Raw genomic sequence first — 23,445 nt, 5'->3', positions numbered from 1 at the left:
TTTTTATTTTTCCAACTTGTCTATTTAAGTTTATATTTTGGATATTTCTTATTTTTAACAGTTTTATTGGCATATAATTAATGTATCCAAAGCGACAATAATTTATTTTGGAAAAAGTGATACCAAACTATTCCCAAGGAGTTGGAGATAGAAGAAATCCTGATGTCCAACTCTTCCAAGATGTTCCTCTGTTCCCTTTCCCTCCAGCACACCTGCCCTGAGAAGATTCTCTCATGTTTCTGGGCCCTATGGATTGATGCAGTGTCCCACAGAAACTCCTGAGATTTGTGGAAATGTCTCAAGACTGAGTGTCAAACAGGAATTAGCTTGATGCTGGGTCCAGAGAGACACACGACACTCCTGACTCTTGCCAGTAATGAGATCAGATGTGCATCAGGATGGGACTACAGGAAACCCAATTCATGAGTAACTCACTGGCAAATCTTATCAGTGCCTTCCCCAACCTTCCTATGTGGTGAGGGAAAGGTTATGTGGTGAGAGTTACATTGCATATCAACAGCGCATTTAAATTAATACATAGCCCTCACTAAAATGCATGAACCTATTCTCTATCCCTAGGCTGCTGTATCCCATTCATGCACACACGACCTGGGCCTCTAAGAGATGTTTGCAGTAGTCACTGACCTCCTGCCAATCGTAATTGAGCAGGCTTTCCCCCAGGGCCACTCCAGAAGCAGGTTTTCTCCTCTCAGCTGTACCATATCATTCCTTACATCCATTATAAGTATCTGGAAACCAAAATAACCATTAAACAAAGGGTGTGGCTTGATTTACATCCTCTACTAAGCTCAGATCTTAATGATACCCTAGTCCTGTTCCTTAGCAGATAATGCCCCCAAAACGGGTCGATAGTCACAGGCATCTGGAATCCATATCACACAGGAGACTCTGGCTCTAAGGACCCTATGAACTGAGCATGGCTCACATATAATTCAATGGCTTGACTATTAAAAAGGGCTTTGCAATCATTGCGACAATTTTAGAACATTATAAAAATTCTTCTACCCATTATTTATTATTTCCTCATTTCTCCTCATCTCCCCCCATCATAAACCTAAGAAACTATTAATCTAGTTACGGTGTCTATGGATTGACTATCTTGGATTTAATATAATCAAAATCATTCCCCAAACAAAAACAAAAACCATCATTGGCAACAAAATAATACACAGAAAAACCTCAATACAAAAGAAAGCAGAATATAATAGAAACTGGGTCAAATTAAAAATAGGTCAAACAAATAATAATACGTTGACTTTTAACCTAACTCTATCTGCAGCGAAACACCTTCCTCTGTAGTATGCCTGATAGGAGGACGTTCTCTTAACCTGTCTGCGGACTCTTCAGATGGGTTTTGGACTTTGGCTGTCATCTGTAGCCCTCTGCAAACCAGATGCTCAGCATGTAAGCTCTAATGCAAGTCAATCTCTGGTTTTATTACTTGTAATCCTTAGATCACACAGGCTGGTGTGCTCCTTCTGTGTGAACTTAGCTGACAGCTTTCTTAGATGGCTGCCTGATTTAAGACAAGCCTTTAAGACTCCAGATGCTTCTCTTTCAGGTAGCTTGCCCGTCTGATTTCTTCGACACACTTATGAAGGCAGTATTGGACAGGGCTACATAGTAAAAATGACTTGGTCTTAGGTCAGGGATTGCAATTAAGTGAAAACTCAAAATCAATCCATACATCCACAGTTTATGTATATCCCTGGTCCACAGAAGCAGGGTTATCAGATGGTTGAAAAATAGTTTAAGTAAACCCCATGAGGCATTTGGTAATTCTAATAAATAGTATCATGAATCTAGTCCATTGTATTATTTTAAAGTACTATAGAGAAAAGGAAAAACGTATAAAATACACGGGATGATCACATACAGGTTGCAAACTTGAGGAGCTAAACACTACATAACAAAGCAATGAGGCATCCTTGATTGCTGCTTGACCCCATAACAAGAGATCACTGAAGATGTGGGTGCTGTGGCAAAGTGTGGTGAAGAAGCTAGGTGGTGCCTGGCTATCAGAAAGAATAGCTTCTGTGGTCTTAAAGGCTCATCTTCAACCAAGTCATCGTCTAAGTGAAAGGTCAACCAAGGCCACATAGAAGGAACACACCGAGCTGTGTGAGCCAAGAATTGTAAGTGACATAATCCAAATCTAAAAGAGTGAGTGGCATCAGAGCTTAAATTGTGAACGCCTGGTTTGCATAAGGCCATGGATGACAGTGGGAGCCCAGAAACCCACTTGCAGGGACCAGCTATGGACTAGCCATCAGTGAATCCCTTCTAATCATGGCTAAGGGAATGTGAATAGCCCTGTTATCAGATACAGTCAATGACGGCCAGCATAGTTAGGTAAACATAATGTCATCATTGGCTATCTCTTTAGACCCATTTCTACCTTGTTTTAGTTTTAAAAAATGGGGGGGGGAGTCACATGTGGATTAAGCCGCTAGTGAATTTCCTCTAACGATGGACCTGGACTGTGAGCAGCCTTGCTAACATGCAGAATGTCCTGGACAATGGATTGTTGCAGGTGCTATTATAGGTTCCTATAAACTGTGCTACACTAATAAAGACATTATTCCAAAAAGATGGGAGTGGGGTGGGGTTGGGGATGGTAACCCTGAGGCACTGTCCGTAGAGAATTGAATGTAATAGTAAGGCCAAGTGAAAGTTGATTGCCTTTTTATTATTACCACATGATGAACGTTCCAGATATTATTAGCGACAAAATGCTTCCTCCTGAAGTGGCAGAGCCTTGCTATTCCCAACTTACTGCACTCCTAGGCTGAGCTACTAGTACACAGGGGCTCTTTTGTGGTTTCCCTTTGCCTGGGCAGGGTAGTCTTTGGCTCTGTGACCCCCACATGGGGGAGAGGCCACAAAAGAGGAACATGGGTGATCTGGTAGAAATGGTCAAAGCTTTAAAATTCCCTTTCCAAGCTTCTAGCGCCATTTCTGATGGCAGAGCAAGAGCCTGTTCCCTTTTCCACAGTTGCTGCAAATTTCCAATGCTACAGAAATCCTGCAAACTTTGTAATCAACCCACGAGAGATTAGGAGATGAAGGAAGAACTATCACATAATTCTATGAACCCTTGGGAGCAATGGCACAAATAAAGCAAACTATCGGGTCTTCTCTCTTGCCTACTCTCTCCTCCAGGGACTGCATCCAACAAATGAGATATATGTATTCATAATGTCCATAACGTTTCTCACCTAAAGAGACATGATTTAGTTTTACTTCTTTATCCTAAAACGAAAAAATACAATTCTTCTGAAAATAGGGCATCCTGGAGACATCATCCCTTAGCTCACTGAATCATGCTTAATCCTTATAACACCCTCACAGGTGTGGTGCTAATGAACCATGTACAGGTGAGAGAAATGCATTCTAGGTTGCAAGAATTGCTAATGTCAGAACTGAAACTCAAATTCAGTGTTTCAGGATTTATAGTTCCCATGGCGATTGGATGTAATGCAAAAGACTTAGAAGTCCTTTGTTCAAGGCCACATGTTGCTTGACTTCTAGAGATACTAATCAACGGCGCCTTTCCACAATCTGTGCACTGTAACCATCTAGCCATCCAGCACGCATCTCAACAAATGGTACTGGCAAGGCACACTGCTCAGTGGAGGGAACACAAAACTGGTTTAGCCAACTTTTTCCTTAAAGATTTCCACATTCCTCAAGGATGCTGACTGCTGACTTTACAGAAATAAACAATGTTGGACTTCACCAAATGTAGACAAAAAGGGTTGGGAAAACCAGAGTGCAATAATAAAGCCATATGGTTGAGGCATGATAAGAATAATTAGCTCATTAAATTAAGCCATCAGTGAGGAATTCTCTATTGCAATGGTTACTAGAGAGCTAGAGTCACATAGAAATTAGTTTTAATTTCTGACTTCAAAATAAAGAAAAGAAATGATGAAGTAACCTAATTTCCCAGTTTCCAATCAAGTGCAAATCATTCTGAAGATTTCTGCTACATCTGGACATATTAACATTTTCTTTAAATTGATTACTATTTCAATTTATTATTTATTTTATTTTGGGAACAAATCTATTTAAAGTTACTTTAAATAGGAAACTGTTATCACTTTGCATAACTACAAAGTACACATAAAATAAGTACAGTAAAACAAAGTTAACTCATTGTTTATAGACAACATTGATGGCGAAAACTCTTAAGCCTGATCTCACTTTGCTATAAAGATTGAAAACTGTTAGGTGGGTGTCAAAGATATACCAGACCCAAAATAATCTTTCTCCTGGGAAAAAGCAGAAAGACTGAAAGGAAACATCAATGGAAATAATTTCTGATTATATGATTCAGTGCGACTTAATACTGTGCTGGTGCTCCAGCAGCTATCAGCTGGGGCCCCAGTGTGGGGTGCTCCACACAGGCCAGGAAGCACTGAGGTGGCCTGCAGGCAGTCAAGGGGCTATAACTGTACAGTATGTGGAAAGAGCTGTGCAAAGCAGCTTCCAGGCCTGCATATGCCATGTTTATTCATGCATGCATCAACTATTACGCATTAAATACCTCATGAGTGTCAATCATTAGGCTAAGTATCGGGAATTCAAGAGCACGAACTTCACTTCAAGTAGAAAGTAAATCAAAGTGAAGAAGACCAGTAAACAAGCCAACTATGAAGCATTGTAAGTGTTACGAGAGAGGACCTAGTGGATAATGAGAGCGGAATTCCCTAAGGAAGAAGCTAATTTTCAAGGCTAACGTGGTCATTCATTCTTTCATACTTTCTAGACCAGTGGTTCTCCACCTTCCGAATGCGGCGACCCTTTCATACAGTCCCTCATGTTGTGGTGACCCCCTAACCATAACATTATTTTCGTTGCTACTTCATACCTGCCATTTTGCTACTGTTATGACTCAGGTGACCCCTGTGGAAAGGTTGTTCGACCCCCAAAGGGGTCGCGACCCACAGGTTGAGAACCGCTGTTCTAGACAGTTCACTGAGTTCTCGTTTTCTTTAGTGGGTGCTAGTAAAAAATGAGCTATCATGTAAGGAATGGACTCTGGAAGGTATCTGTGGAAGGGCATAGGGCAAGGTGCTCCGTGATGGGGATGGAATAAAGTGGAAGGCAGGATGCTACTGGAGATGAGTCCAACTCTTCTAGACAGAAGCCCATGGCCATAAAGTTGACTCCAACTCACAGCAACCCTAGAGGGCAGCGGTGAGCAGCTCCTTGGGATTTTCGACTCTGAAGTGTATGGAAACTCACAGACTAGTTCCTCTATGGACCTCTCCCTGGTTTTAACCACTGATCTGTGGTTAGCGCCCAAGGCTTAGCTCGCTGCACCACCAGGACCCCTTCTAAAGGAACTAGAAACCTACAGTCTTTTAGACTTAGGGCTTTTAAACTGGAACTTCTGAAAGCTTGTCTAATCTCCTTTGCAGTACCGCACATCACTGAGAACAGAGCAAGGAAAGCCATGGATATTTGTCTTGGTCCTCCTGGCCAAAACACAACACGGAGCATTCCTAGTCATGAATGCACCCCCCACAAAATGTAGGAAAATGATGGAGATTCCTGTGAATTAGATAATGCAGTTACCACACACACAAAATAGATAAGTGAGTGGTAATTATAACACATATGGACTATATCTGAAAGCAATATACATTTAAGCATATAATATATTACTATAATCTATATTCTGTGAGCCTATTGTATTGAGAAACTTAAACACAAATTATCATGAGAATAAGAATGTGTAAGTATGGTTATGAAAGTACATATGCTCTAAATATAGTCAGCTATTTGGGTTTTCTCTGTAGGGCTGCATAGGGCTCTATAGGGAAAAAGTTATTTTTGTCTCCTATGCTCTTTGATTTTGTTCACTACATTGGGCCGTCCTTTAAATATGGGGAGAAGAAACAAGGGAACTAGTTGTAATCATATCCAGCCATCCCAGACCTTTGTGGAAAGTAAGCTATCACTTGTCTTCTCCATCCGCTAGCTGGTCTTCCTGCGACACTTTGTGTGCTACTGTGGTGCTGGTCGCTGCATCACTGGTACCATATTTCACTGGCATTTCACAGGATCAACATCGCGAGCAGGTCTTAGTGGATCTTCCAGACTACGGCAGACTATTGTGAAGAGCATTGTGGCCTACTCCTAAGAAACTACAACAGCAACAAAGACTAGCAAGTGCAACACTATGAGACGCGGGACATGACCTGATATTGTGCCAGAAGCTGAGCCCCTCAGGCTGGAGGTATTCAAAATATGACAACTGGGAAAGTGTTACCTCCCCAGAGTAGAAAAAAATAAATAAACCAACCACAAAAAAACGCATTGCCATCAAATCAATTTCAACTTGTAGTGAATCTATAGGATGGGATAGAGCTGCTTCTTTGTGTTTTGAAGGCTGTAAATTTTTACAGGAACAGAAAATCTCATCCTTGTCCTGTTGAACCAACCTTAATGACTTGGATGTGATAAATATTTGGAGACCTTCAGCTGCTTAAAATGTGAAGTAATAACTGCAAACATCTAATATTAATCAGAATATAGAATTTTAAAAGTATGAATGTAGGAAACATGAAAGGTGTTAAAAATGAAATGAGATGCATAGAGATCAATCTCAAAAGCATGAGAAAGCTGAGCTGGGCTGATATTGACACGTGTTATTTGGCCAACCAGATCTTTTACTCTGCCAGGAACGACAAATTCAAAAGGAATGTTATCACATTTTATCACATTCATCATCAAACAGAACATCTCAAGTCTATCCGGAAGTAAAATGTGTATAGTGAAAATATAATATCCACATACTCACAATGAAGAACAGTTAAATAACTATTGTTCAGATTTATACACCAACCACTGAAGCTAGAAGGAGAAATGCAAGATTTCTGCCAAATTCCAAAGCCTGAAATTGATCAGCCATATGATAAAGATGCACTGATCATCAGTGGTGATTAAAATCCAAAGGTTGAAAACAAGGATCCCTATGTTGGCCTTGCTGATAGATTAAAAACCAGAGATTGCATAACAGAATTTTGCAATATCAATAATTTATTCATGGAAATATCTTTTTTTAGCACGATAAATGATGGCCATACCATGAACTTTGTCAGATGGAAAACACAGGATTCAAATTACGTAGCTCCATCGGTAGCAAGAGACAATGCGGAATCAGAATATTGCCAAGGACCATCAATAGAACAGACAATCTATTGCTCATATGCAAGTTCAAGTTGAATCTAAAAATAATTTTTTTAAATCCACTAGAGCCAAAATATGACCTTGCATACATCCCATCTGAAATTAGAGCCCATCTCAAGAATAGTTTTAACACAATGAACTCTAATGACCAGATGGGTTGTGGGGTGACATCAAGAACATCATATGTGAAGAAAGCAAGGGGTCATTTAAAAGACAGGAAAGTTAAAAAAAAAAAAGACAATCTTGGATGTGAGAAGAGACCCTGAAGTTGCTCTAGAAAGAAGAGACACTAAGCAGATGGTGGAAGAAATGAGGATCTAGAAGAGTTGACTAGGAAGACGCCTCCGAAAAGGCAAAGTAAAGTATTTAAATGTAATATGTGAAGCCCTGGAGTTATAAAACCAAAAGGGCGGGGCATGCTCAGTATATCTCAGGCTAAAAGAGCTGAAGAAAATAAAATCAAGCCTCCTGTTGTAATATTGAAGGATTCTGTGGTGAGAGTTCATAGCGTGCACGTTGGACGTGATGAGTAGAGAAGACTAGTCCCTGAAGAAGGGCATCGTGCTTGGTAAGGGAGTAGCTCAGTGAAAAGGGGGGAGACTATCAAGGAGATGGACTGACACAGTGACTGCTAACAAAGGGCTCACTATCAAAAGCATTGTTAAGATGGAGCAGAACCAGGCAGTGTTTGGTTCTGTTGTGCATTGCCTGCTATGAGTCAGTGGCAGCAAACAACAACAATCTGGGGGAAATAGCGAATGACGCAGGAAGTATCCAAAGAAGATGGAAATAATACAGAGTTATGATACCTAAAATAGCTGACCAACATGTGAACCTGTCAGGAGAGAGCACTGGACCAAAAACCAGTACTGGTGAAGGAAGAAGTCCATGACGCCCTGAAGGCACAAGGCTCTGGAGAACCATGAAAGGTTTCCTAAGTGGAAGCAAACACCACGGCAGGTGCTTACAAGTCTCGGCCAAGAAACCTGGAAGACGGCTCCCAGGCCCACCAACTGGTAGAGGGACATATTTGTACCCATTCCGCAAAAGGCAATCCAATAGAACGCAGAAATGAACTGCATATGTTCACGTGCAAGTCAAAGTTTGCTTACTTTGGGTTATTAAAGAACAACTGTAGCAGTACATAAACAGGGCATTACCAAAAATCAAATTCAAGATTTTGTGGGATGAGAGCTTTCATTGCTGATGTCTGATAGATCTTGGCCATCAGCAAGGAGCTTCAGAAAGATGTCTATTTATGCTTCGTTTACCATGAAAACGCATCATCTGACTGTATGGATTATAAAAACCTATGGAAAAGATTGTGAAGAATGGGAATTACAAAACACCTGATTGTGCTCATGTGGAACCTGTACACAAACCAGAAGACAGTCATTTGACCAGAGCAAGGAGATAATGCCTGGCTTAAAATCAGGAAAGATATGCCTGGGTTTGTAACCACTCCTCATATTTATGAACTCTGTATACTAAGCAGATAATCTGAGAAAGTGCACTACGTGATGAAGAATCCAGCATCCGATTGGAGGAAGGCTCATTGACCTGCAATATGTAAAAGACGCTATCTTTCTTGCTGAAATCAAGGAGGACTTGAAGTACAGACCGATGAAGATAAAAGACTATAGCAAAATAGATTACATCTCCACATAAAGTAAACAAAAATCCTCACTGCTAGGCTAATAAGTAGCATCATGTTAAATGGAGATGAGATTGAAATTGTCAAGGAGTTCTGTTTATTTGGACGGACAACCAATGACCTTGGAAGCAGCAACCAAGAACTCGAAGGGCTTCTTGCATTGGGCAAAACTACTGCAAAACACTTCTTTTGCAATGTTGGAAAGCAAATAGTTTAATGAAAAGTTGATTTCTTTGTAAATCCTCACCCAACTCACAATAAAGTTAAAGAAATAAAAGAGCAAAGATGTTTTGTTGAAGACTAAGGTGGGCCTGACCCAAGCCAATGCCTTTTCAATTGCTTCTTTGCATTTGAAAATGACACAATGAATTGGGAAGATAGGAGAGGAACACATGGATTTTAGTGCTGGCAAAGACTCCTGAAAGTATCATGGACTGCCCGAGTAATAACCAGATCTGCCTCGGGAGAAACACAGTCAGAATCCTCCTCAAGGACAAGGATGGTTAAACGTGGTCTCATGTACTTCGGGCATGCCACCAGGAGGGGCCGGTCTCTGGAGCACATCATGCTTGGTAAAATAGCAGGTAAATGAAAAAGAGGACTGACCCTCATGTGATGGATCGACACAATGACCACAACAGTTGACTCAAACATAACACTTGTAAGTGTGGTGCAGGACCTGGCAGTGTTCCATTCTGTGCTGCTGAGTGCAACTGATTGGATGGCAACGGATATCAGCAAGAGCACCATAGGGGGATTTACAGTGGACTCCAGTGCACACTGTTGACAGTCACGGGAACACATTGGTTAGGGAGGAAAGCCAAGAATACTATTTTCTTGAACAAACTTCTGTTTTAGAATATCAGCCAGGTAATCCCAGAGAATGGAATTTAAACTTGGAGAATAATGTTTTGTCACCTAAGTATGTGCCTGAATTAAATACTATTCAAGAGTTGATGGATTATTAATTTGGTTTGACAGCCTATGTATTTCTTTTCATTCTAGTTTATAAGTACCACTTCACACTATGAATTTACTTTTTTATTCAGAATTAACACTTTCCATAACCAGTGTCATAAGACTTTGCTAAAGCATCTTGTTCAAAAGGGTCAGTGTAGTAAAAAATAAATAAAAAAGAACGTGCCCAAAGTTCCAAGAACAGAAGAACCATCTTCCCATTTTAATTTTAAAAACCATTTTAGTGACTGACCCAGATTACGTGTACACGCTAAACCAAACAATTTGACCCTCCCACGGATGCAATCTAATGAAAGAAGATACCTGTGAAGCTTGAGAGTGACAGTCCCATAAACAGTAGCAAAACCCAGAAGACGAACCCATCTTAGGAGAATACAGCGAAATGTGCTCGGCTCAAAGTACAAAATAACAACCTGTGGGGCGAGAAGAAAAGACAGAGACCTTCAGTATCAACTGATGACCTGGAGATTACACGCAAGGTTGCACAATTTGATGTTTTACACACAGGGATTTTGATTGAACAATGCCAAATGGTGTGTGTTAGGCCAGGTTGATAAACAAATCCAGTGATACTCATGTATGTGTAAGGAAGAGCTTTATATCAAGAAGTAATTATATATCAAGCAAATATCCCAGCCCAGTCCAGATCAAGTCCAGAAGTCTGATACTAGTCCATAAATCCCTCTTCAGACTCTCGCAGCCAAATGCCATGATGCAGAACGCAGGAAGATCCCAGGCCGGTGGGTGCAAAGTTTTGTGGATCCAATGGCTGTGGAAGCAACACCAGGACTCCCACAGGTCTCAGCGTGATGCATCAACAGGACGGTGAAGGCAGAGAGAAAGCGGGGAGGTTCCCAGGACCCCCTTTATGAGAAGGCCACGCCCACAAGGAGGCTCCATCAGGCTGTGACCTGATTGACAGACTGGACTCCACCCCTAGACTTTCATATCTTCCAGTTGACACGAAATGGTATTTGTTTAAATTAGGCATTTCCCAAATGGAGAACCAGAGATTAAGCCTATCAATAAGTTCTTTAAATCCCATTTTTAGGAGTTTCTAGCAACTGTGTCTTATTCTTTGTTATTTCCAGACGCACCTCTCTGTACTTCCCACTTGGCCCATGCAGACCAGGTCGACTGCCAGTTCCGCCTCAAGCCTTGCCCGTTCCCACCAATACACTTCTCCGGTCAAAAACAGCCTTGGCAAGATTACCTTGTACTTCACCCACAAATCATCTACTACTCCACAGTCACGACTTAACTTAGGGATTGCCTTAATCACCCCGCACATGAAGGAAACTTTAAAGTTTACCGTGGGCCAAACTTTGTGCTAAATGTGAGGGATGCAAAAACCAGAGACCGAGTCACCACCGTCAAAGGCCTCACAGGCTAGCTCTGAAGAGAAACACCTCAACAAGAAAGTGCATTCCAGAAGGCAAACTGGATACACGGTCCAGTTCAAGCACCTGTTCAGGATCAGAGCAGCCATCAGTGAACCAGGGATTACATCCTGGGAGGAGGACTCAAAGCTATGTGCAAGGAACGGTGACACTCCTCACGTGCTTCCCTGATTTCGATCAAACACTTGAGGACTAAGACTTGCAGCGTCCCGGCTGAAGGAACCCTGTGTCGTTTGAAAGAGTGGTCGCAGTTGTGGAGCACAGACTTCCAGGCTGCTGCAGCAGCGGATGGACTCCTTGCATGCACTGATTTTCCTCAAAGCTAGGTCATCACGGTCGAACATCCATCCGTGGCCAAAAGACTGGGCGCTACTTGGGGTTTCCAGCCAGAGATGAGCACATAGAGAAACATCAGTCACAATGGTAACGTGATGTAGACACCAACAGGTTCTGGCTGCTACCTTACAAACGGGGTATTTCTCTCCAGTAATGCAGAGAATGTCCTAGTGTATGTGTCTACTCGGGACTCCACAAATATTTTTACTAAACATACTGAAGCATTGACTCTGTTATCAGGCCCAAATCCTCAAAGAGTAGGAAAAAGATCAGGGGAGCAAAATGTCAAGGAGAAATGAAGTTAAGTTAAAAGCGTAGTGTGGACCGAAATGAAAAGACTGGGGTGTGTGGTCCTAAACTCAAGACATTTTCCAATATTATTTCCAGTGTTATTCCCAATGTCTTTCACATGTGTACTTTCTTTGATTTTATCATTGGCTAAGCATATTCGAGTTGCTGTGAAATGTCACTGAATTCAAGAGACGGGAAAACGACAGCGCAGGACTATACGGCAGGGTAGAACTGTCCCCTGTGAGTTTCTGAGACGGTCAGTCTACGGGAGGAGGAAACACCATCTTTCTCCCGCAGAGTGGCTGGTGGTTTCGAACTGTTGACCTGACACTTAGCAGCCCAATGCTTACCCACTACGCCACTGGGGTTCCTTCTGTAAAGGTTAAAGTCTTGGAAATCCTCAGGGAGAGTTCTCTGTCTTATTGAGGTACTATGAGTCTGGATCAACTCAACAGCAATAGTTTGGGCTCTTTCTTGTGTGTGTGTGTGTGTTTGTTTGTTCAATGCCAAAGATATGTAACCAAAGGTTCCTTTCAGAGAAAATTGCTTGGGTAAAGCCAAAATCTGATATTAAAAAAAAAACCAACCTTAAAAAATCTATTTTCACAAAACAAGTTAAAATTCTATTAACTTACTTCTGTGTTGGACTTATTTCTTGCGCACAAGAGCTCGGCGGTAATCAGGAGGGCAACAAAGCGAGCTCTACTGTTTGCTGAGGAATTTGAGCTCAAGAGAGAAGGAAACATTTAGGGGCAGGAGACCAAATTGAAAAACCGACAGAAAATAACTGGCTTCTGATGGCCGAGAAAGCATGGCAGAGTAGAAAGGAGACCGAGGCGTAACTTGATGCTGACTCATTATGACCCGAGAGGACGGAGTAGAAGTGGGCCATTGGGTCTCAAAGGCCGGGCGTCTATTCTTACGCAGAACACCACATCTTCCCCCTAAACGTAGCTGGTAGGTTATTGCTTAGTAGCCAGATGTTTTAACCACTGTCACAAATATTCCTACTAGAACTTACCTTAGGTAGTTTTTTTGTACAATGGTTTCTTAAAGTTGCCAACCCTAAGTTGTTGCAGTTGTAAATAACACAGCCAACTCACTTGAATAAGCAAAAGTGTAAAAATGATAATATAGAAGTTTGCATACTTCGTGGTTTAATTTTAAAGAAATAATGACTCTTGACCTATTTGATCATTAGTAATAACTTTAAACTTTTAAAATTACAATACACGAGTTGGTCAGAAATAAAGGATGGCCTTTTTTCCTTTAGGTATGGATGGGATGTAAGTTTAAACAGTAATAGAAAGCAAAATTTGACTGACCACATGCAACATCTTCCTAGAAACAGCCCATTCCCCAGTGATGGGACCTCCCCTTCTGGGATGTCTGGAGCCAGGCAGGGTGGTGGTAAGACGTGAAGGCTTTGGGTTTCCTTGGGCACCATTCCTGACTCTGTTTTGATTCAGGATGCCTTTGACCTCAACCTTAACTTGCTGAGCTTCCCTTTCCCAATTTGTAAAATAGAGCAGTAATACTTTCGCTTGGGGCCATTTTGAAGTTTAAATACAATAACTTTATAATGGGGTTTGTGAACACAGTTAAACAGATATGTCCCTGGGGGTGCAAACAGCTGGCACCTGGCTGCTCCCTGAGAAGTTGGCCATTTGAACTTACTCAGTAATTCTGCGGAAGAAATGTCTGGTCACCTGCTTCCAGAAAGATCACAGCCTCTGGAGCTATTCTACTTTGTAATTCATGGAGTCACCTTCAGTTGGCATCAACATCAGAGCAATGCACGGCAACAACGGACTTTCTTTCTTCCGACGATACTGCCATCACCGCAGTGTAATAACACATCTTATCGTTTCAATAGGATCTTTTCTGATCCCTAGGCACTCTGCTTGAATTCTCTGCAGTGTGTGTGTGTGTGTTCTGTGTGCTTCTTTTACTCTCTCTTATATAGGTGTCTCTTTGGGTCAAATGAAAAACTGGAGAAGATATGCTGCTCTGTTTATGCCGTAAACAATGTTTTGCACATAAAATACATGCATAATAAGTAATTTCTCAGTGACCTAGGTTTGCTGATTTAATAAATAAAATATTATATTCATAATAACGAACTACTTGATTTCATGTTAATGTTCATTAATTGTGATGAAAATTTATTGATTTACACAGTTAAAATTTATTTACTATATCCAAAGCAATAGGGGATTTGGAACCTGTAAAACATAAACCAGCTGTGTATTGGGCCATATGGGAAGCAGAGAATGGGAAGAGGGTGGATACGGATGAATCCCTATTAAGCAGTCTGGCAGGCTGGGTTTCTGGGGTGGAGGGAGGCCGTCACTCTTGTGAGTTGGAGGTGAGGCCCTATCACATTCTCCTAATTAATCTTGTTGCCCACTTTCTCTTGCCATAATAGTGCTACTTAAAGTGACCTCGTACAAGCATGGGGCTGGGTGCTGTGGAGCCAGTAGCTTTATCCATAGGAGCAGAGCTGGGCTGTTGCTCTCTGGGCTCTGAGGACAGCCCTTCCCTTTACCTGCCCTGAGCACTGCTGTTAGGTTACTCCTCCGATACACTCGGGGACCTCTGGGGTTAGGGTACAGGCCACTTTGTTATCTATGTGGTTTCCTGTAGTAGGGGAATTGGAAGTGTCAAAAAGGAAATGGAATCTATAAAGATTGATATACTAGGCGTTCATGAGTAGGTCATCAAAAAAGAGCATTTCAAGAATTTTCTTGAAGTACAATGCAGCTTGTGATAGGATATTATCTATACTCCTATAAGGTAGACCAGATAATAAACTACTCAAATTTAAACACGTACCAAACACTAAAGTCTAAGATAAAGATAGTTAAGAATTCTACCAACTTCTTCATCTGATATTGATCAAACATGCAATTAAGATGCCTGAATAATTTGTAGTGATTGATATTTGAATATTGGCAACAAAGCAGAACTAGCAGATGGACGATAGTGCTGTTGTAGAAATGAAACGGGATTGCAATAATTTTATCCTCTTCGTTGTAAATACACGTTTCAGCAACATCAATGGTAGTGATCCCTGTGGAATCCACAGGGATCACATTAACTACATCTGTAGTAAAACAGAACCTGCGCATAAACCAGGAGGCGGCCATTGAAAAGAACAAGAGGCTACTCCGTGGCTTAACGTCAGAAAAGGTGTGCATCCTGCCTGTGGCCTCTCATGGCACGTGTTAATTGCCTCTGGTCAGCACATCCTCTGAGAAGCTGGTCCATAGGAAGAAGACGTGACAGCAGGATCGGAAGAAGGCTTATTCACCACCTTCCAAACGCAGAGGATGTCACCTCGCTTGCTGAGAGTCAAGAGGATTCTGACTTCAGGAGGTAAGTCTTTCTACAGCCATGATGGCACCCTGTAAAGACGACACAATTCCTTACAACTCCACCAAATAGTCGGCATTCTGATAAATGAAGAAAAGATTAAAGTTGTCAAGGATTTTATTTTACCCGGATTCATAATCAACGCGCATAGATGCAGCAGTCAAAAAATCAAGTGATGCATTGCACTAGGAAAAGCAGCACAAGACTGCTTTAAAATATTAAAGAGCAAAACTATCGCTTTGAGGACGAGCGTGTGCCTGTCAGGACCCGGTCTTTTCCATTGTCTCGAATGCACGTGACAGCGCAGAGCCTGCGGAAGCGGTGGGAGGAGGGCGCATCTGAATCGCAGGGCTGGTTAAGGGCACCGAAAGCTCCAAGGACTCTGACTAAAAGCACAATCTGGTCGTCTACAGAAAGTTGCTGTGAGAGGAGCTGACTCGACGGAACCTCTCAACAACCACGATATATTAGATGCTATTCGTTCATTTGCTCATTTACGCCTCAGGAGACTATCGAGCAGCTACTTGTATTTTAGAGTGCCTAGTTGGTACAATTAGTTCATGCGTTTGGCTACTAAGCAAAATGTTGGAAGTTTGTGTTTACCCAGAAGCACCCCAGCGGAAAAGGCTTAGTGGTTAAAAAAAAAAGTTTTATTAACATATAATTCACCTATTATAAATTAATTATTTGATCATATTTGCAAGAGTTATGCAATCATTACTGTGGTTACAACATCTGGTGTCACTTTGGGACTTGAGAGGAGTAAGAGCGAAGAGGTGGAGTCTAGTCTGTCAATCCGGTCACAATGAGGCCTCTGTGTGGGCATGGCCTTCTCCTGGGGATTCTGGGAATGCCTGTATTTCCTCCTTGGAGGTGGTAGAGACTCTCTGTCTCTGCTTAGTCCCTGAGACACACTCTACTACCAAGACACATGGCACTAAGTTGATAGACCCTGTGCCCTGGAGGAACCACATGGAGGCCCCTGCCAGCACTGAGATACTTCCACCACCACTGGATCCACAAGGCCTTGCACCCACCAGCCTGTGATCCTCCTGCGTTCAGCATCATTGCATGGGTTTCATGAGTATGAAGAGGACTTCATAGATTGGCATTGGACAAATGGGCCAATATTGGATTTATGGACTTGATCAGGACTGGCCTGGGATGTTTCTCAATGTTCAATTGTTCTTGTATGTAAAGCTCTTCCTACACACATGAGTGTCTATGAATTTGTTTCTCCAGTCTCCCTGGACTAACACACCACCACAAGCAAATTTAGATTTTTTTTCTTTCTTGTACTTATTGATGGTTCCCCATTTCCCCCAAAACTCCCCTGCCATGCCTAGAGGAAATTATTAATCCAGTTGCTATCTCTATAGATTTACCTATCCTGGATCTCATCTACAGAAAACATGAAAAACTAAGACAGAAAAAAATCTACAACAATGACAAAATAAAAAAGAAAAAGCCTCAATAGGGAAAAAAAGCATAAAAATATTAAAAGCTAGAAGTTAAAATGGGTCAAAAGGGAGATCAAATGTTACAGTGTCACAACAACATCACCGTTACCCATGTACAAAGCTCTCTGACGACAGGGCTGTTTGCATGTTTGTAGACGATGGTTAGATGGAATTCCCTGGAGGCTGCATCCATGCGGGGCTGCTGCAAACGGATTTTCGGCTTCCACGATTATCCACAGCCTTCTGCCAACTGAATGTTCACAATTTCAGCTCCAGTGCTGTTTGATACTTTGAATTTAGTTAAAATCCTGGGATCACGCCTGCTGCTGGGCTTCTTCCTTGTGCATTAAGCTGAAACCACTTAGATGGCTGCTTGTTTGAAGACAAGACTTTAAGGCCCCAGACACTCTTCTTTCTGATAGGAGGGCACCCTGTGATTTCTCGCCACACTTTGCTCTAGCACTCACAGCTTCAGAGATCTCTTCATGAACATGAGTATCAATCAGGTCCCTGTCCTAAGAACTAATTATGCTTAGATTATGGTGATGGTTAAGTGTGAGCTCAGAATCCATTCGTTGATCTATGGTTTATATATATCCCTGGTTCACTTTAGAGATGTCGTTATCATTTTACTGGAGAACATTATAACTCATCCCCATGGGACAGGAGTCCTCAAACCTTTTAAACAGGGGGCCAGTTTACTGGCCCTCAGACCCATTAGAGGGCCAGTCTATAATCTAAAAAAAAAACTATGAACACATTCCTATGCACACTGCACATATCTTATCTTGAAGTAAAAAAACAAAGAGGGCAAAAACACCCGATGGCCTGGATCAATATCCTCGACGGGCCACATGTGGCCCACGGGCCTTAGTTTGAGGACCCTACCATGGGCCACCAGGTAATTCTGATAGTATCATAATTTAGTCAATGGTACAGAATGCAAAACATTGCTGGGAAGAGGAAATTATACATGTAAAGACAGCTTTTTAGACCACAATGTATACGTTGCTGACTTGTGGAGATGAAAACAGTCAGCGAGTGGACACTACACAAAGGTTGGAGACAGGGCAAACCTTTCTATAGCACCCATTCACAAAGGCAGATCCATGCCCGAGAGACTAACATGCCATAAACACGCAATGAGAGAATGAAAATAGTAAATATGTAGTAGTCCCTGGCCACCCTTCACTGGGCACCCCAAAGCAAAGCTGTGAAGCTAACCCCAACAAATGTAAATTCTATAACCTTGAGATAGCGGGCACTTGCTCATTCTCACCTCAGGCATTTCAGCCTTGAGCCCAAAGGAGCCTGGCAGTTCCTTTCTGCTCCAGAGGAGGTTAAGCCTTCATGGAACTTAATGGTGTTTTCTTAATGGAGTTTCCATATTGGATCCTTCTGCTGTGGCCCATAAAGGATGTGAACCTCAAAAGGACAGGGCCTAAAGCCCCAGTTGTCTAGAGCACACACGTGGTTCACCAAGGGCTGGATAGAAACTAGGTCAAAGTGTCCAATTTGGAATGTGATAATGGGCTTATTGTCCCGTTGGGTCTTTATAAGTAAGGTTAAGCATTTTTTTTTCCAATGGTAGGTGCCCTCTCGCCACCCCCACCCCCCAGTTCACCCACCAACAGAAATTTAATGGTCTTCCCTGATATAGACATGTCCCCACCACCTCTGAATCTGAATTTTCCAGTAAGGTTCCCTAAGCACTGTCGTTGGGAGTGCTTGTGACTTGGGGGGCGGAGGGGGGGGTTAACAAACGTTATGTGGCAACAACCAATGTTCTTCTCTGTCTCCTTCTATCATGAGAAACTGACCCCAGCCAGGTGAGGCCTCTGCGCTCAAAGTGGTTTTTAAGATGCGCAAGTCAGAAGGCGATCAATGGTCATGGGCACCAGGCAGGCACACTCCCCCGTTGCTTGTGAGCAAGCTACTTTTGGAAAAGCAAGGCCACTCTTGAAACTGATGGGGTGACCACTTACACTCGTGGGGGGGGGGGCGCGAGTCGATGGTAACTGTAAAAGATAACTAAATCTTATTTTACAGAAGGGGAAACAGAGGCGCCGCGGATTCAGGTGCCATATTTAATCACAAAGGTAGAAAACGCCAGAGCAGGATCTGAACTCAGGCAGTTTGGCTTCTGAGTGCGTGTGTTAACGGCCCACCTCGCCAGGGAGAGGAAGGCCGCCGGTGTGCTGTGTCCTGCATGCTACTCCGGATTCAGCGGGAAAGGACTTGGCGTCCACACGCCTGGGGTGGCTTAGAGCTATGATGCCACGGAGGAGCAGGGGGGTGTGGGGACCAGAAAGAGACAGGCGGATGGTATTCAGCGCGCAGACGTGATGTGGGTAAATTGTATCCTTCCAGCTGGGAAGACTAAAGAGACAATGGAGACGACCGCGTTACAACAGAGACGGGGCGGATCACGGCAAGCTCTGAGTAACAGGTGCAGGACTCGGGTTCTTTCCCCAGCACTGAGCAGGCCATTCAGGTTCTTCGTGTGGACACTGTGCTCCGGCATCGGGTGGAAGGGCGGTGGGGCTGGGGGAGGGAAAGGACCTGAGCCAGCCTGTGTATCCATCCCCCCGCCCAGCAAACCGTTTCCTTTGCCACTGTTACCCTACCCACCTTTCTCCCTTCATCCCGTGCCCCAGGTGGCAGCTAGCGTAATGTCCCTGTGCCCCATGGCCTGGTTAAAACCTTGAATAGCGCTCAGTAAATTTAAGGGGAAGAGGGAAAAATATCTAAAATGGTGAATTAGGCTTCAGACGCCCTGATGGTACAGTGTTCATGAGTTGGCCCGCTAAACCCAAGGTCAGCAGTTCTAAACCATCCGCTGCCCTATGGGCAAAAACAGTTACGGTCTCAGAAGCCAAAGGAGCAGCGCAACCCTGTCCTATAGGGACACTGTGAGTCAGAATCTGCTTGACGACAGGGAATTTGGCTTTGGCTGACTAGCCCTTACAACAATCTAAGTCTGTTTTCTTTTTTTTTTTAATCATCTTATTGGGGATAATATAACTCTTATCACAATCCATACATACATCAATTGAGTAAAGCATCCTTATACATTCATTGCCCTCATCATTCTCAAAATTCGCCTTCCGCTTGGGTTCCTGGAATCAGCTCATTTTCATTTTTTCCCTCTCCTCCCCTCCCTCATGAACCCTTAATAATTTATAAATTATTATTTTATCTTATCTTATACTGCCCAGTGTCTCCCTTCACCCACTTTCCTGTTGCCCATCTCCCAGAGAAGAGGTTATATGTAGATCCCCAAGATCGGCTCCCCCTTTCTACACTCGCTTCCCTCCTGGCATCGCCACTTTCACCATTGGTCCTGAGGGGTTCATCTGTCCTAGATTCCCTGTGTTTCCAGATCCCAACTGTACCACTGTGCATCCTCTGGTTTAACAAGGTTTGCAAGGTAGAATTGGGAGCATGATAATTGGGGGGAGGAAGCATTTAAGAACTAGAGGAAGGTTGTGAGTTTCATTATTGCTACATTGAACCCTGAGTGACTCATCTCCTCCCCTCTAACCCTCTGGAAGGGATGTCTAGCTGTCTACAGATGGGCATTGGGTCACCATAACATGCTCCCCTCGTTCAGGATGATATGATTCCCCCCCCCCCTGCCTTTGTTGCTTGAAACCTGGCCCCTACGGCCCTTCATGATCACACATGTTGGTGTGCTGTTTCCATGTGGGCTTTGCTGCTTCTGGGCTAAATGGCCGCTTGTTCACTTTCAAACCTTTAAGTCCCCAGACGCTGTATCTCTCAATAGCCAGGCACCATCAGCCTTCTTCACCACACTTACTTATGCACACATTCGTCTTCAGCGTTTATGTGAGGAAGGTGATCACACAATGATGGTTTTTGTTCTTTGGTGTCTGCTACCTGATCCCTTCAATGCCTCGTGTTCACTTAGGCTTGTGTGCTTCTTCCCTGTGGTCTAAGTCTGTTTCAATGTGACATGGTTACTTTCCGTCCACGTAACGCCTCCAGTGCTTGCAAACGCTGTTCCTTTTGACCGGTATTTCTCCTGCAACCCACTGCGTGCCTCCCTGGCTCTGGGCTGCCTCCTGTCCATTCTTCTGGCCTCAGCCCAAGTCACCCTTTCCTGAGGAAAGTTTCCCTGCGGCTAAGCCCAGTCCCCTTGTATCCCAGCACCAGGCACACTGCAGCTCTCCTCTTGATTTGACTGGAGGTTCTGTGGCCGAGGGAGGCCTATCTTGCCCATGCCTATATCCCTAGCACCAACAGGAGAAGAGGAGATGAAAGGATGAAGACAAGTTAATCCACGGAACTTTTAGTGAAAGATGACCAATCCACTAGCTGTCATTTTTATGCACCAACCCAATGGAAGCTAACCCCACCCCAAGCTAAGGCACCAAGGTATGAGGACAGTGAGGCTTTGCTTCTTTCGCTTTGGACTTGTTTTCAGGAGGAAACAAGTGCTGGAGAAGAACATTTGCTCCATCCAATAGAGGGTTAGTGAAAGATGAGGAAGACGGATTGACAGAGTCCGCAACAATGGGCTCAAAAGTACCAAGGGGGGTGAATATGGCACAAGATGCAACTTTTCTTTCTGTTTATACATCAGGTTTCTATGAGACAGAGACAACCAACTTGACAATACTCAACTGCACCAGCATCTACGCTCATTACTACCCTAAAAACATTGCATGTATTTATGATTTGAGATATACTTTATGATTCCCAGTTTAAAGAAGGGGTAAATTTAATGAGGTTAGCTAATCTCTGCATGGCTACCAAAACAGTTTTTAAACTAATACCTGTATAAACCCTTTATTGAAAGATACATTCTAGACCTATTTCCAAAGTAAATATATGTATGGAAAATTATACCTATTCCCTTTCCAATACTAATGATAGCTATGAAGGTATTTCATTTAATACATGGGAAGCAGGGATCTATATATGGATCTGTTCATTAAGTAGTCTAAGGTCTAAACAGCATGGATTTTAAATTTTTAATTGCTAGATAATAGCAAATAGGGTATAAATTACAGGTGTTCTGAAAGAAGACACCAAATGAAGAGATTGTTGGGGAGATTGTTGTGGTGCGGGAAAAATGTTTAGCAGGAGACGGACATCACATTAAACCAGTAATTTTGCTTTATCTTAATATTGCCTCTTAGCAATCCACTTGCTATAATTTTCCTAGGGATTTTTTTGCTTTTTTTCTTTGAGCATACGGTTTCAGAGTGAAGACCTTTAGTCAACACACTCCTATAAACTTTGTAAGGACATGAATTTTAACCAATGGAATTTTTTCCCCAGATGGTTATTAAAACCAAATCAACGGATCTTATTGGCAGGAAGCTCTAACCAGTGTGGTCGGATTTTTGGTTTGTTTTTACTTTACAGGGCTTGCTGTATAGAGATAGTAATCCAAACACATCCCACATGTACACCCAACTCTGCACAGATTTGTACACCCACTTCATTGTGTAATTTGTAAGAAGTCTGCTTTGACCTCTGCTTGGTTGGATGGTGAACACTGCTAGAAGAAAAGAGAACCACAAGCACGCAACAAGCACAGTGGGCTTTTCAAAAAGCACAAAATAGAAGCATCAATTTAAATACACAGCTCCTTCCTGTTCAAGGACAAACTCGGTGGTCAAGACAGACAGTTAACCTCCATGATATCTGACCTCTTGCCTGCTGCTCCGTGAGCACTGGTTGCGGACGCACGCACACTGAAATTCTTGACAACGTCCTGCTTTTCCCCTTTTATCGTGATGTTGCCTATTGGCTCGATGGCGAGGATTTTTCTGGTTTCTTTATGTTGAGTTGTAATGCATATTAATGGCCGTAATCTCCATCAACATGTGCTTCCAGTCCTCCTCACTTTCAGCAAGCAAGGTTGTATCCATTGCATATCACAGGTTGTTAGTGAGCCTTCCTCCAATCCTGACACCACATTCTTCTTCGTTTAATAGTTTCTCTGATGATTTGCTCAGCATATAGATTGAATAAATATGGTGAGGGGATAGAACCCTAACACAAACCTTTTCTGATTTTAAATCATGCAGTATTGCATTGTTCTGTTCCCACAACTGCCTCTTGATCCGTGCACAAGTTCCCCATGAGCGCAGTGTAGTATTCTGGAATTTCCATTCTTCTGTAGGGTTAAATCTGGTTATTTTTAGGGTAAATCTGCTCCACAAAACCTATTTAAAGCATGGAAAAGCAAGGCTATTATTTTGAGGATAAAAGTGAACTTGGCCCAACACATGGTATTTTCAATTGCCTGATAGCATGTGAAACCTAGACACTGAATAAGAACGAGTAGAGACAACTCATTTGAGCGCATTTGAAGTGTGGTGCTGGGAAGAATGTTGAATCTAAAGTACCGTGGATGGCCAGAAGAACAAACACATCTGTCTGGGAAGACGCACAGCCAGAAGGCTCCTTACAGCAAGGATGGTGAAGCTTCATCTCATGTTCTGTGGGCAAACTATTGAGAGAGACGAGTGTCCGGAGAATCACATCGTGCTTGGTAAAGTACAGGTACAGTGGCGAAGAAGGCGGCCCTGGATACTAGGGATTGATGGAGTGGCTGCAAGAAGGGGCTCAAACAGAAGATAATTGCGATGACGGTGCAGGCCAGGCCAGTGTGTGATTCTGGTTGGTCTTTTTTTAAATTCTGGTTGTTCTTAAGTGGGAGTCAACTCAATGGCACCTACAACCACCGCAAACC

The 23,445-nt window shown here is 42.8% G+C and overlaps 1 protein-coding gene across 1 annotated transcript in view; it reads right to left on the bottom strand.

Annotated features, from left to right (window-relative positions):
* Nucleotides 1-23,445, bottom strand: part of GPR158 (G protein-coupled receptor 158) — a 465,390-nt gene that overhangs the window by 52,853 nt on the left and 389,092 nt on the right. The window contains 1 exon segment of the mRNA XM_075553196.1: nt 10,157-10,266. Within this exon segment, the coding sequence (XP_075409311.1) occupies nt 10,157-10,266 (110 nt within the window).

The sequence above is a fragment of the Tenrec ecaudatus genome, chromosome 6 (genome assembly GCF_050624435.1).
Source record: "Tenrec ecaudatus isolate mTenEca1 chromosome 6, mTenEca1.hap1, whole genome shotgun sequence".
Lineage (NCBI taxonomy): Eukaryota > Metazoa > Chordata > Mammalia > Afrosoricida > Tenrecidae > Tenrec > Tenrec ecaudatus.
This window is presented reverse-complemented; position numbering and strand designations above follow the sequence as displayed.